The sequence below is a fragment of the Oenanthe melanoleuca genome, chromosome 1 (assembly GCF_029582105.1).
Source record: "Oenanthe melanoleuca isolate GR-GAL-2019-014 chromosome 1, OMel1.0, whole genome shotgun sequence".
NCBI lineage: Eukaryota > Metazoa > Chordata > Aves > Passeriformes > Muscicapidae > Oenanthe > Oenanthe melanoleuca.
Genome location: NC_079333.1, coordinates 5,084,109 through 5,098,739, shown reverse-complemented (window position 1 = coordinate 5,098,739; position 14,631 = coordinate 5,084,109). Strand labels below are relative to the sequence as shown.

Below are 14,631 nucleotides of genomic sequence, written 5' to 3'. Positions count from 1 at the left end.
AGTGGAGCAGCAGCCATGTCATTTTTTGGGAAAGCTCCTTCACCTGTGTCCCTGCTGTTCTAGGGACAAAGCAACTGTCCCTGACAAAGGAGGAGTAGCTCTGGTGAGGGGGCTGTAGCAGAGCAGAGGGGAATTTCAGTTTTTCACAGACAAGGACAAGACCAGCACATCAATCATCCCATTTCATCTCATCCCCCTTAAGGAGAATAACAAAAAACACTGCAGCTCATGACCCAGTGGTACATGCATTTACAAAAGAAGAACCAAGAAATGTTACAGCAAGAGCCACCAGAGCCAAGCACATCCTGTTATGTCTTAGGTCCCAATGTCAGCTCATTTTCCAGAACTGAAACATCCACTGCAGAATAAAAGCCTGAGGTTTGAATGCCCCATGACATGCATTCAGAAAAATGAAGTTCTGCTTGGTGCTTATTTGATAAGTCAGCATTTTTTTGAATGTGTCATGGAGCATTGATAGTCATCATTGGTTTTGTGATGTCTCACATTTTTCCTGATGTGCTGCAATGGACAGTACTTGTACAATGAGACATCACAAAAACAGTGGTGACTATAAAAAAAAAAGGAGTAAGTTAAAAAAAAAAAAAAAAAAGTAGTGCTCTGGTGAGCTTCCCATTGCTCTGTGCTAGTAGTATTTTCTTTCCTGCCTACCAAGTGCTGTGTTTTGATGTGAATCAGCCCAAAAATCTTCTCAGGCCCCAGTAACCCTTCCTCTCTCCCAGGAAGGACCCCCCACACCTGTAACCACAGAGCAGCCCCAGTAAAGCTGTGGCAGCATAGGACAGGCACAGCAGCTGTGTCACCACACCAGCCTGAGCTCACCAGCTCCTGGCACCCCAGCACTGCCCAGGGATGCTGTGACATCCCCTGCATCCCTGCTTCTGTGGCTCAGGCACCAAAATGGTTGTGTTGCCTCCTTTGTAACAAAGTGAGATACTGAAGCACCAGCACAGCTGTGAGCTAAGATCCTCTGCACCCAGCCTGCTCTTTATTCATTCAGTACAGGGATATAGCATATGGTATGTTACAAAATAAACCATGAAACATTTACCAAATGCAATTTTAAATAGCAAAAGCCCGGAAATCAGCTGCAGAAAGCTAAGGCAAGAGCAAGTGGCACTCACAGGGCTGTTGGAGTTCAAGTGAAGTGACTGAGATCTGGAGCAGGCAGAGATTTGCTTTTCCTGACAAGCTGCCTCCCTGCCCTCGTATCAGAAGATAAAAATAGTCATATTTCTCAGGAGAAACAAAGCATGGCTGTTTTATCTCCCCTGGCACATGTGGGAGAGGCCAGCCTGAAAGAGGTGTGAGGTGCTGTTCTGCCTGACACAGCAGCTGGCTGGGTGGATGTCTCGTGCTCTGTGGCCCCTGTAGCTCTCTCCTCCTTCACTTTTACCCCAGATGGGTCAGTTTACCCATCCAGACACTGCTCTCAGCTCCTCAGCTGTCCTGCAGAGGCTCCTTTGGACACCCCCAAAGCCCAGAGGAGCAAGCAGTGTCCAGCACTGGAGAGTGATGCAAGTGATTGCAGTCCAGCTTCTCCCTTGGGGATGCAGATCTCTGTCATCCCCTGGTTACACCTGAGGTGTCACCAGCAGAAGAGACACAGTCCCTGGCCCTCAGCAGGAAATGAAAACCCCTGGGATAAAAACCCCTGACAATTCAGACACCAGTAATTCTACTGGTTGGCAGTTCACAATGCTTTGTTTCACAAGCCAAAGGAGACCAGACCTCTTCTATGCCAAAAAGAAATTGTCTGGACAGCCACACAGACTTATGCTGAGAATAAAGATTTGTTTTATTTGCCTAAAAGTCACAGAAAACCGAGTTGAAACTGTCCCTGAAGAGGCTGTGTAGCACATTTTCGTGGTCCTTGTCAGGACAAAGAAGCTTCACAGAATGTTGTCTCATCCACTCTTTGAAATCCCAGTGGTGGAGAACTCCCAGAAAACTCCCTCAGTATTACATTAAAAAAAAAAAAAATACTGACCCAACTCTCCCTTGCTGCAATTCAAGCTCAGTTTCTTTTCTAAACACAGTGGAGAAAGGAAAAGTTTTTCCCTTTCCCATTTTATCCAATGCTGGTGCTTCAAGGCTCTCACACGTCCTTTCAGTATTTTCTTCTCTGCATTGTACAACACAAATCCTTTCAACTTCAGACAAATATTTAATTACATACAACTATTTTTTGGTCCAGGAGGCCATGTGTTTGATGCTGAAGCCAGAGAGTTGTCCTAATGTGTAGCAGGAGACAAAACTCTGTAAGATCCATTGGTCCATTTTGCCTCAGTAGCGCTTTAGCTTCTTCTTGGTGAAAACCATCCAAAAAGCAGGAAGAAAACGAGGTGCAGTGAAAACAAGTGAACCACAGAAAGGCCCAGTGCTCCACATCCATATCCTGACCTGAAGGCACCCACAGAAAAATGGCTACAGGGATGAATGCTCATCACCTTGAGTCTTCTCATCCGTGTTTGACGCTCTCTGTAATTTTCTGCACCGAAAGCTGCCTTTCCATAGCTGAGCATTGCAGGGCTGGGCAGGAGGGGCTCAGCCCTTCCTTGCCCAGGGCTGGTGGAGCAGAGGGAGCAGGGTGGGCGCTCAGGGCCGCTCTCTGGGCAGGTTTGGGGCGCGGGGCCGGGCGCGGGGCCGCGGCTGGGGCCGTGGCTGCTCCGGGGGCTGCGGGGGCAGCGGCCGCTGCTGCACCCTCACCTGCTTTGGGGTGGCCTTGGGTGGGGTCTGGGGCAGCTCCCGTGTCCCCTTCTGGCTGGCCACGGGCAGGCTGTGCATGGCTCGCTCCTCCTCTGCAACAACAGCAAGGTCTCACAGTCAGACGTGCACCAACAAGTCAGAAAAACCAGGGAAACGCCTTTGGCACAAGCAGGGAAAAGCCAAATATTGGGTTTTAAGCTGCTGCTTGTTGGGAAGGATAAGGATGTGACCAGAGGGTCTCACTGATATGTATCTGTTGGAGGCAGTGAGTTTGGGGTCTCTCTGAAGAATCAGAGTGCAGGGATTGACTAAGTTGTAGAGCAAGTTCTAATGCTTTTATTGAATGAAAGGTTTCAAATGCCACAGTAGCAGTGACTGTTCTAGTGAAGGTTGCAAACACATGATATCTTCAATAGAGGCTCCAAGCCCACAGTTGTAGAAAGGAATTAGACATAATAGAGTTATAGTAAGAATATTGCTCACATTTCTTAGATAGAACAAGATAGAGTCTATGTGTAGTGTTATCCATAACCTGGTGTGCTAAGAAACTGGAATTCTAATAGGTTAAGGAGCGGTGGTCTGAGCTTGTGTCTTAGCTTGTTGGAAAAATCCTATATAAGACTTTGTATTAGGAGAATGTTGCTTTTAGCCATTGTGGCTTTTAGCCACTTGCTTTTTAGCCATTCTAGCTTCTAGCCATTTTCTTATTGCTAGCTGCTTTTGCTATCTGCTTTTTGCCATTGCTTGTCTGCTTGCCTGTTGAGACTGATGTGCTTTGTAATAAGATGTGTTTTTTAATAAATAACCTTTTAAACTATTATCTGCTTTGCTTATTTAAGACTACCTGACAAGTAGGAGCCTATAGAGCTCCAGAGTTTGGTGCCTTAGAGCACTGGAGGTCCAAAGAACCCCACATGTGTTTATAACAGAAAGATCTTTGAATGTAGGATCTGAAGAAGGTATAGAAATTATAGCAAGTTTTGATATAGAAGAAAAGAATTGCTGAGCCAGTTTTACTGGGTAACTGAAAAGGCAAAGACCAAGTGAGGTGGAAGGGGCTTTGATGACTCTGAGCAAAGGATAAGTCCACCTCAAACAAAAGATGTTTTTACCAAGCAGAATTATTTTCACAGACAAACAAAAAATACCATGTTGCAAGTAGAGAAAAGATTTCAGAATTTTCCACTGCAAGAAAACTGGAAAACAACTTCTAGCTTAAACTGTAATATCCTAACTTTTGGTGATTAGAGAATAGTAACATGAACAGGTAATGTTAGTAGTTAGGATAGGCTATAGGTGATAGTAAAGGTGTTGATTGGTTGTTATGTAATAAGATGCAGAGTAGAGAAAGAAATATAAAGCTTTTTTAGCATGGATAAAACAGAGCTTCAGGACACAGCTTGCCCATAACCAGCAGCTATAGGCCCACCCACCACCCACAACTTCTGTAACCTCATCTATTGATTTAGGGGTTGAGGGATTTACCTCTTGAGACACCAAGCTGGCCTTAAACACACAGCAAACTGTTTCAGAGAGGCTAGTCACCATAAAATAATCACTGAAATCTTAGTTCTCATTTCCTCAGGCTCATTTTCTTAACTCCTGCTGATCCAGGCCCAGGAAGTGAGGGTATGGTGCCACTGCACAGCTGAGGCAGTGATCTGTACCACTCAAAGGAGAGCAGCCATAATGTAGAATAATACTCAGGTGGGTTTTGCTCAGAGCACATATCAGAAAGTGAGACTGTCAATGCCAGCTGATCTGTAGAGATTCATATGTTAAAACCAGGCTATTGCTCATGTCAGGGCAGAGAGAATGCTCCTCACCACAGGGTTGCTGTCAGTGGGAAGCTCTAATATTTTAGGTGGCTGGATAGCAAAACAAAGCCCCTTAAACACTTACCATAAACTTCACTCCTTTTTGTTTTCTTCCTTCTGATACAATAAATAAGGCAAATCACAAAGATGACAAAAAAGACTGCACCTCCTGCTATGCTTAAGATGAGATAAAAGTCCATCTTGCCTAGTGAAGGGGATGAAAGAGGATGTTAGATGGAAAGCAAGAACTTGCACAACATCCACTTAAATTCTCTATTTTCTTCCATTGACTGCAAGGCAGACAAGTGGACACCTCACCCTTTCCCTTTTCCCTGTACGCAGCAGGAAGTGGCTGCTCCTCTTTTGAGTGCTCCCTGATGGACTCAAATTCTGCAGAAAACTGAAACCAGAGCATTTGTGCATGCCAGCTCACTGTATTTAGATTGCCACTTGTTTTAGTTGCCAGTATCACACCAAGGAGTATTTTGCTTTTTCTGTGCCTGTTTCTCCCAGATGTGTGCAAGAGGAGCCCAGACAGGTTCACATATAATTCCACTTCCATGAAAAGCTGGCTTTTTCCTGTAAAGGTCAAAATTCAAGGTGATTGGCCTCAAATGCAGGACCAAGTGTTTACAGAGGCAGCAGGGTTAGAAGGAGGTTTGACTGCAAGATGAGGAATTTTTAATCTCCTATGGAGCTGGCAGGGTCCTGCCACTACACAGAAAAGTCTGAGAGGTATTTAGTTTGGGTAGGAAGAGTAGTCCTCCATGGTTTTAGGGAATTTTGGTGTCTGAGAAATGCTATGTTTATACCTTAAAGATGGTTGGTATTTCTCTGCTAATGATGTGGAAAAAAAAAAATAAAAAAGACAACCAAGCTCTCTGACCCAATTCACCCAGTGAAAATAGAGCATTTCTTAGGGGTGAGAAAAAGTGAAATCAGAATTGTCTAGACAATGGCCAATGTGTGCCTACAGCAGCAGGACAGGCAGACCTGTGCTTGCCTGGCCTGTGTCCTGGCATTTCCTCATCCACACAAGGTGTTTGGGATGGTTTGCTCTGCTTTAAACACACTTAATCCAGCAGCACACTTTCATACCTGGCTCCAAAGTCCATGCCACATCCTGCTTTCCCCTTCCCAATGCTAACATCAACGGGATTGTGCAGTCCATCAGGTCAAGGCAGCAGCACAATAATGCATTGCTTGGCTGTTTTTGAAATCAGGAGGATTATTCCTGAGACAACAGCTGCACAGGAGAGCAGAGGCCATCCTGTCCCTCAGCTCTTCACCCCTTCAGTCAACCTCAGCAGATCTGGGATCACTTCAGTAAAGCATTTATTCCTCCCTTCTCACACCGTGGCTGTCCTTCAGACTTGGACTTTCCCTAAATTCTCTATCACAGAACTAGGTAAAAATTAGAAATACTGAGCCAGCTCTTGTGAGCCCCCCATAACACTCCAGCAGCTCCAGCAGGAATCTAGAGTAAGGGAATGCTTCCAGCAGAGCACTGGTTGGGTGGGATGAACCCAAGCCCAGCAAATCCAAGGACTTTTCCCCAGCACTGGAATTCTGAGCTTTAAACTGAACACCATGCCCAGTGTCATACCAGTGTGATCTGTCCTTTGTTTGTGCATTAACTTTCAAAACTTCTGTGTGGGAGGATGAGCCTGTGATGACTTCTTTTGCCTACTGAATCATTTCCAGCATGACTCTACCCATTTAAAAATGCAATCTTTCAGTCTTTTTGCTGCATCTGTGGTTTAGAAAGATGAGACTTCAACTGAAGAGGAAAACCATGGTACATTTGAGCCATGCTGATCTGACCCCTGTAACCCTGGAGCAAAATTCTCCATAACTTTCCTCCTGATTTCTAGGCCAAGCTGAGGAGTCCAAGCAGCTGATTTTTCCCCTTGAAGGAAAACTCATCCACAAACTCATCCACATCCACATTTAGCAGGGAACCATCACATTCATAGACATGATTACAGAGAGGAGAAAAACACAAAGGATTTCCCCCCAGGAGAAGAGGAGGAGCAAACCCCTCTCACATCCCACTGCCCTTGGCTCTGCCACCCTGATCAGAGCAGGGATGCCTTAAGGGTAGCAGTGGGGCTGGGAGCAGCAGGATGGGGAGCAGGGGGATGTGACAAGGCTGGACAATGCCAGGCAGAAGTGTGACTTGCATCCTGGCTGCCCCAGCAGCATCAGCTCCCAGTAACTGTGCTGCAATTAGACTCTCAGTACTGGGTGATCTCTGCACCCCTGGCACCTGGACCAGTCTACAGCTGTGTGCAACTGCATCAGCCTATGGTGGCCCACCCTAGCACACTATGATGAAGGAGATTTCTTACCTGAGCACTTGATTACTTTTTCAGCCATTTTTTCACTGACTTTGTTCTTAGCAACACATCTGAATGTCCCAGGATTCCACCCGTGCCATTCCAGCACTGTTGCATTCTTTTGGATTTTTTTGCCATTGGGTTGAATCAGTTCTATTATAAATGCTTCATCCTTAGCCTTTTGCTTTGCTTCACACTTGACAGATATGTTTTTATTCCCACACTCAGAGATGAGGATTGGCTGAGGGACAGGTTCTGAAAAAGAAGTGAAGGGACAGGCACATCTGAGAGATCTTGAAAGCCTCTGTTATTAAGCAGAACAGAGAATTAACCCCAAATCACCATCTAAAGGGATCACAGAAGAATGAAGAACAAATTAGACCTCTGCTACAGAAGTAACAAAGCAATAATAAAGAAAAAGCAGTTGGCCCAGTAAAGCCAAGGACAGCAGGCAGGTGAGGGGATGAAGCTGAGTGGATGGAAGGGACTCAGAGCCACAGCCCCTCCACCTCTGTGCTTTGGGGCAAGTGAAGTTGGTCCTGTTCCACCTGTGTCCACCAGGAGAGATTTTCCCTGAAGCAGGAAGAACTATGAGAAGCTGCTTATGATGCTCTGTGTGCCACCAGCAGCACTCAGCAGGCACAACAGTCCAGCATGGAAGGTCATCAACCCAGAATGGAGAGCACAAAACACACTCCAGCTCTCAATGAGGTTATGGCAGACAAAACTGATTTCTGTCTCTTCTTATGCCCTGAAAACAACTTGTTTCCTTTTGGTTCCAGTTTCTCTGTCACTGGTGGCACTGAGACAGAAAAGTCTGCAGGACTTTTCTGCAACTGGCAGAGACAGCAAATGGAAAATAATCATTTCTGCCTTTAAGACCTGATTTAAAAAAAAAAAAAAAAAAACCACATGCCAGTGCTACCTCTAGTTACAGCTGTGCAAGCTACAGAGATCATAAATTCTAAAGTAAATAAGGACTGCTCATAGCACATGCAGTCAAGATTCTCATCAGGACATCTGCAGCCACCCTCTCCTTGTTAAGTTCACTCCTCCTCTGCAAACTGGAACCAATTATTCAGGGAAACATCCCAGTGGGAAACATTAGAGTCCAGGTGCTGGTGATGGAGTTGTGTGAGGATATCACAGGGACTATTTTGTTTTTAACAACTGTTTGTCCAGCCCTAGTAACAAAGGGTCAGCCTGGCTGAAAAATTATTCCAGCACCAAACAGTTACCACAGGACTTCCAAAACCATGTGTCAGAGGCAGTGCAACCTCTCTGCTGCACAGCAGAGGAAATGATGCAGCACACAGCTGGGCTGGAACACTAACCTTGACCTGAAATGATGACAGCCAATGACAGCAGAGTGGCTGAAAACATGAGCAAGGAGCATCAGGCGCTGGTGACTTCCTGACTCTGTTGATGGTAATAGCTCCCAAAGCAGTGAGACACCCTCACTTCCCAGCAGCCCATTAGACAGAGCCTCCCACTGCACAGAAACTCTGCTAAAACCATTCCAGCTGTCCTTACTATCTCAGTAAGGCATCATTTCTGTAATCCCAGCTGCAGCCACAAACTCAAGGTGTTGGCAAAGGTGTGCAGATGACTGAAGAAGGATAGAACACAGCTATCCCCTTACTGGGGAGAAAACCTATGCTGTCCTACAGCTTAGAGGTCTGGAGAGGCCACAGCAGCTATTAAGGAGCAGAATAGCCATCCCCATCATCACTATTCACCCCAAAACCTTTGGGCTGCTACTGCTGCAAACTCTTAGGACAATATCCATCACCGGAATGGAGGCTGCCATCATGTTTTGAAGCTAAAATCCCCAGGAGTGTGCTTAACTGTGCTTTGAGCAGCATAATCATAACTTTTGCTGTGTTATGCTAAGGATATGGTGCAGGAGTCTTCTTCCACTGCAAACTAAACTCCTATTGTGGTTTATCTCAGGGGAGGTGACTGCTGTCTATTTTGAATGTTAGACCCTGCTGTGTTCACAGCTGCTTTCTTGGGCACAGCTAGAAACCTGCTGGCTGGCAAACCAGAAAGAAGCCAGGGATTTGAGGCCATCGATCAGAGCAAGAGAAGGAAGAAGAGAGGCAGACTGCTGTCAGTGGCAGGAAGAAAAAGATGTGTCCTGTAGAAGTCCTCCCACTCCTAATCAGAAAGGAGAGCACAAAGCAGGAAAGTGGGAGAGTGCAGAGAATAGCAAGTCTTGTTCAGCTGTGCTGTGAATGGTGTGGGAAAAGCAGAAACTCACCCTGCACGAGTAAGGTTATGTTTTCTTCTGCCTGCAGTTTTCCACGGAGATAAACCATCACCGTGTAGGTGCCACCGTCCTCTGTCCGCAGGCGCCGGATCTGCAGGGTCCCGTTGCGGAGCAGGGCACACCTGCACTGCTCCTTGTTCACAAAGTGCCTGGTGCTGCTCCCCCTGAGCTGCACCAGCCTCTGCCTGCCTCTGCTCCACGTCACCTGGTCCATGCTCCCCCGGGGCAGGGCAGCAGGGATGCTGAGGAGAGCTGTGTCGTTCACTGCCTTGTGAAGCCAGCTGCTGCTGGAGCCTGGGCAGGGGAGCACAGCCAGCCCATCAGCTCCTCCAGCAGCCACCCAGAAGGTTGTCACTGTCATCTGCTATGTCCCCCACTCCTTCCTGTGCTCCACCCTCTCCCCCTGCTCCAAAGCACTTCTGGACTGTTCATTAGATAAATGCCTGCATTCAGTTTAATTCTGAGAGCTTTCAAAAGCTGCATTTATACACTGGCTGACTTACTTGGAGTGACTCTGATTACCAAGATTAATGGCCTCCCATGCACTTTAACATGAACTTAGCCCTTGCTGAGGAGAAGGTCACTTCTGTGTTGTGCACATGGCACAGGCTGGTACCCAGAGTGCCCATCACTGCAGACAGCAAAACCAGCCATGTCCCTGGACAGCAGAATCATTTCAGCAATCCCAGTGCAATGATGATAATGACAGGAGCCCATGTCAAGCTGTGAGTCGGTGTAAGGCACTGAACTGGATACACTCCCACAGCAGTGCCTCCCCCACCTCCCATCCCAGTTACTCTGCCCTACTGGAATTGTATTCACTTGATTTTTCTAGCACAGGATCCTGATGGGGCAAGTAAGGCAAGAAGAAGCAGCTACCAATATCCTGTGAACTGAGGGGGTGCAGGAGTCATTACAAGAAAAGCAATTGCCAAAAAAAAAAAAATTAAAAAAAAAAAAAAAATTGAATTTTTCCTTTGGTTCCAGGTCCCTTCTCCAGAACAGTTAAGAGTAGGAGCTTCCCAAGGGTGGTGTCAGGACTGGGAGGCACCTGAGCATGGGGCTGCCCAAGGGGGCTGCCCATAAAAGCCAAGGTTTCTGAACATCCATCGTGTTTCCAGCAGTGGGGATGGCACTCCTGGGGCAGTGCCTGGGGGCTCCCCTCCAGGCTGCTTCAGTCATTGTCTTTGCAGGTCCCATTCCTGGCAAGCCAGGACTTGGGAAACTGCTGGGAGGTCATTTCAAGTGAGGCACTGTCCCCACCCCCGTGGCAGGTGGACAAACCTGCAGGAGGAGATGGAAATCTGCATGCAAGAGCCACAGCTTATTTAGTTTGTCATTTTCTTGTGTTCATTCCTCCTCAATTTACAGGGTGAAGCCAATCAGCAGGGGGAGGTTTTCATTCCCATCATCATACAGAGCTGATTCTGCTCTAATTTTATATATTTTAAGCTCTTTTTCCCCACAGAGAGAAAAACTGTGTTTATGCATATTTTTATTACAGCCCTTCACTCCTTGTATCTAGGATAATGATAAATGGCACCACAGAGGGGAAACTGAAACCCAGTGGCTATTTCATTAAACTAACAATATTAGAGATAATCAGAGAACTAAAATATCATTCCTCTGCAAGAAGAACATTAATGCTGCAGTTCTTCTGGCAAAGCAGCACCTCCAAAGAGAGGCTGTTCTTTCAGCATTGCCTTTCTTGCAAGGTATTTGACTTATTTAATGAAATGTCCTGAAATAAAGCTATCAGCTAAACAGCCTTGGAAACAGCTATGCCCCACACAGATGACACCACACTTTATACCCAAATATTTGAATTCTGATACTTGTTTCTGCTCAGTCATGAACAAGTATTTAGAGCTAGTAATAGGATTTCTTTGCACAGCAAAGATTTTACTTAGATTTCCATTACTTATATTTTCTCTCTGAAAGTAAAGGAAAAAAGTAATCTGAGTTTTTAAGGATAATTCAATGGCATCTCTGTGGACCACTTAGAAATCCTTAGATATTAAGCTGATCTCCATAGTCTTTCTAGTTGAAAACTGAGTATCTCACACATATGATACTAAAAATCTGTTTAGTTAATGAAACAACATTTCTGATAAAAATGCCAACTAAAATGTGCTCCAAAGGGCAGAAAGGTTTTAGCTGAGAGCCTACAGCTCACTCACAGTCACAAGAAAGAGTTAAAAGAAAAAGCTCCCATTGTAATTTTAGAGAAGGAAAGAAGTCTCTGAAACAATTTTCTACTCAAGGAAAATCATTTCTTATTTCTGCTGAGGAAGATGTTTTATAGATCATGTATATAAAAAAAGAAATTCTTATTTATCTGTTAATTTTGTTCTGAAGGAAAAGCAAAGCATTAAACAGCCATACATACAATCTTAGTGGAATGAAACAGAGGAAAAAAAAATTATGCAGGCTTGTATTGTCTCCATCTCTTAAAACCTTCTCTAATCTATGAGTTAACACCTTAATTAAGTTTTTAGATTAATATTTTAAAAAATAATGACAACAATAATACACAAAATATAAAAAATACATGCAGTTGCTTGCTGTTTTCACATCTTAGACTTCAGCTCGTCTGAAGACACTGAAACATATCACTCTGTTAATATTTATGGAAGAATATAAATTACACTTTCAAAAGATTTGCACATCTTTGATAAGAAAAGGAAATTACATGCGATAATGCACAGTGAACTGGATCTCTAATGTAGTACAAGCTACCTCGAGGGCAGAAAGCAAACTGCATGCTGACATTTCTCATTATACACGTGTCAAATTAAGGCTCATTAACTTAAAACCAAAACTCTTTACAGCTTATTATTATAACTGGAATAAGAAACTCAGGTCCTGCCCTCCCCCTGGCTGAAAATTAAATCAAATAATAGCAATAACCCAGATGTCTTCACTCATTGGAAAAGTGGAACAAGTTTCTTATCAGTAGCAGCCCCACCAAGTTGTAAATGCTTTAAAATGCAATGTTAACATCAGCCCAAAAGAGCAAAAAACAGTAAGAAAAACTCACATTTTACACTGGGAAATAAAAGCAGCAAGCACTTGACTAGGAAAATCCTCCTAAAGTTCATTTTCAGGGTCAAAAAAAATCCCGTGTTGCCTTGTGTAGTGACAGCTGCTGGCAGGTGAAAGGATTTTGTGCTGTGAGCAAGCAGAGATGGGACATGTGGGAGCAGCCTGTGTGCCCTCCTCCTCTCCTCCAGCACTTCTCATTTCTAGCAGAGGCGGAAATCAGTCTCAGCAGGGTGTTCTGTCTGCATGGAGGCAACATCCAGACACAAAGAAATGGGCACTAAAATGCAGGAATGCCCTGGAGGTTTGTCCACCCAGTGTGTCCTCCTCAGGGCTCAGCTCCAGCATCCATCCTGCTGGGAGGGATGCAGTTTTGGGTGGGGGAGTGATGGGAGTCCTAATTCTCCCCCGCAGCCTCAGCAGCAGCAGGAGGAGAACAAGGAGCCCAGAGAGGTGCAGGTGGCTGCTGGACAAGGCTTGGGAAGGAGCCACCCTTCCCTTGGGCACCATCAGGATCAGCCTTGCACCAACATTTGGTGTGTGAGGGGCTGGCCAGAGGCACAAATGCTTCCTGCAGGCAGGACCAGCCACTTGAGCAAGCTGTGGGAGGGATGAGCATGGAAAGGGGTGAGAAAACAGCCTTGGTGTAGCCACAAACCAGCCCTGCAGCTGGCTGCTGTGGGAAAGACAAAGAAGCTAATAAAGCCCTTATTCCTGATGCCAATAATAAACAGATGGAGTGGTGAGGATTTTGAATCTTATCCTCACCAGCATAATTCCTCTGCTACAGCAGCCACTGAAATCTTCCAGCTTTTTGTCACAGGCATAGGCCAAGAAAGAAGACAGAGGAAAATCCGTGGCACTAGAAATGTACAATAGTAGATAAATCTTTCTTGTTCGTTCTTCCTCTACCTTGAAGTTTAAGGAAGGTCTTGTTAGACACCTCCCTTCTCCAGCTTAATCGTTTCTTACTGGTACTAATGAGGTAAAAACAGTCCTTGCAGGAAAGCCCAGCTTTTCTTCCTTCCTTCTGCTGTCGTTCCCTTACAAAGGACGCACAAAGGACGCACGCACAATAGGAGAGAGGAAGCAACAGCAGCAGATCACATTTCTGTGCCTGACCTCCACCCTCTGTGGCAAGAAACAAGCTGAGGAAAGGGGCTGCCACACTCAGGGATCTCCTCAGCCAAGCAAGCTGTGTAAGACTCCTGGACACATCTGCTTCCAGCCCAAGCACCTAAAGAAATTTGGGCAAAGGCATCAACCTCGACTTCTCCTCAGTTTTTGGAGGTTTTTTTTGCTGGGTCCATCAAGCAGAGCAGAGCTGAAAACAGTGTCCATGCTCTGCTCAGCTCTGTCTCTCTGTTTCTTCAGGGCAGCATCCCTCCAAGCCACCACCTTATTCCAGGGTACCCCAGCACATTTGTCTGTTGGCATGTTCACTCTGGGGTGGGGATTGTCCATGGTACAGATGAACTGCAAACTGAAAGGTGAGAGAGAGGGAAGATGGGTAAAGCTCTAGAGTGGTAGAACCAGGTGTGAAAAAATTCCTGTATTCATAGTGAAGGCTCTTCTTAGTGGGCTCAGTGATTAACTAAGTTAACTTAGTTAATCACTGAGTAGTTAATCTACTAAGTTAACTAAGATGAACTAAGTTAATCAGTTTGGCATGCCCATGTGCCACACACAATCTTCTAAGCTCACAGCTGAAATGAGTCAGACCAAAAGCCCCTGTGGTCCAGCAAACCATCCCACCAAACATCCTGGTTTCTTTGGAGCAGCAAGTAGGCAGGAGCAAGAAACCATTTGTAAAGGATGTGAAATTTGTGTCCAAAAATGAGCTCACTGTGAGCAGTGAAGAAGCACTTGAGAGAAGAGGTGAGGGCTCAGTGTCTGATGTCTCATGGTCACTGAACACCACAGAAGTGACACCAGCCCTTGGCATTCCTGAGTGCTTGGTACACAAAATCCACCTCCAAGATTTTGGATAACAAAATCCAAACCTGCAAAGGGGCACATCACTCACCTGCAGCAAGAATCCCCCATGAGATCCTGGCATGTCCCAAAAGCAGCCCCTTGTCTAACCAGCCTCAGAAACCTGCTGCACCATCAGACCCAGCTGGAGAAAGACAAAGCAGCCCATGTCTCTAAGCTCAGCCTGCCAGATGAGAAGTGGGGAAATGTCAGAATCCTGCCAGCTTTACCCTTCCTCTTTTGAGGAGCAGACAATGTCAGGCTGCAGTCCTGGCTGGGCTTTGATCCCCACTTTAGAAGGAGGAGGGGATTTTTTGGATGCTGCTTGGAAAGAAGCACTCTAAGCTGGGCCTGGTTGAGTTAGACCTGTCCTTAGCACCAAGCTGAGGATGCCTGAGCCCTGTTTAGCCCATTGCACTGCTACACATCCCCATCTCCTGACACCCAGGAGAGCAGGGGA

At 45.8% G+C, this 14,631-nt stretch overlaps 1 protein-coding gene across 2 annotated transcripts; it reads right to left on the bottom strand.

Annotated features, from left to right (window-relative positions):
* Positions 1–1,798: 1,798 nt before the first annotated feature.
* CD2 (CD2 molecule) lies at positions 1,799–12,363 on the bottom strand. Of its 2 annotated transcripts, XM_056500979.1 has the most exons (5): positions 12,196–12,363; positions 9,147–9,449; positions 6,896–7,138; positions 4,630–4,749; positions 1,799–2,819 (listed from the first exon to the last, which is right to left on the bottom strand). In XM_056500979.1, the coding sequence occupies exons 1-5, from the start codon at positions 12,254–12,256 to the stop codon at positions 2,617–2,619; spliced, it is 930 nt and encodes a 309-aa protein (XP_056356954.1). In that variant the 5' UTR covers positions 12,257–12,363; the 3' UTR covers positions 1,799–2,616. The 2 variants fall into 2 exon arrangements, with proteins under 2 accessions (XP_056356954.1, XP_056356946.1); XM_056500971.1 differs by lacking the exon at positions 12,196–12,363 and having other exon boundaries at positions 9,147–9,532.
* Positions 12,364–14,631: the final 2,268 nt, after the last annotated feature.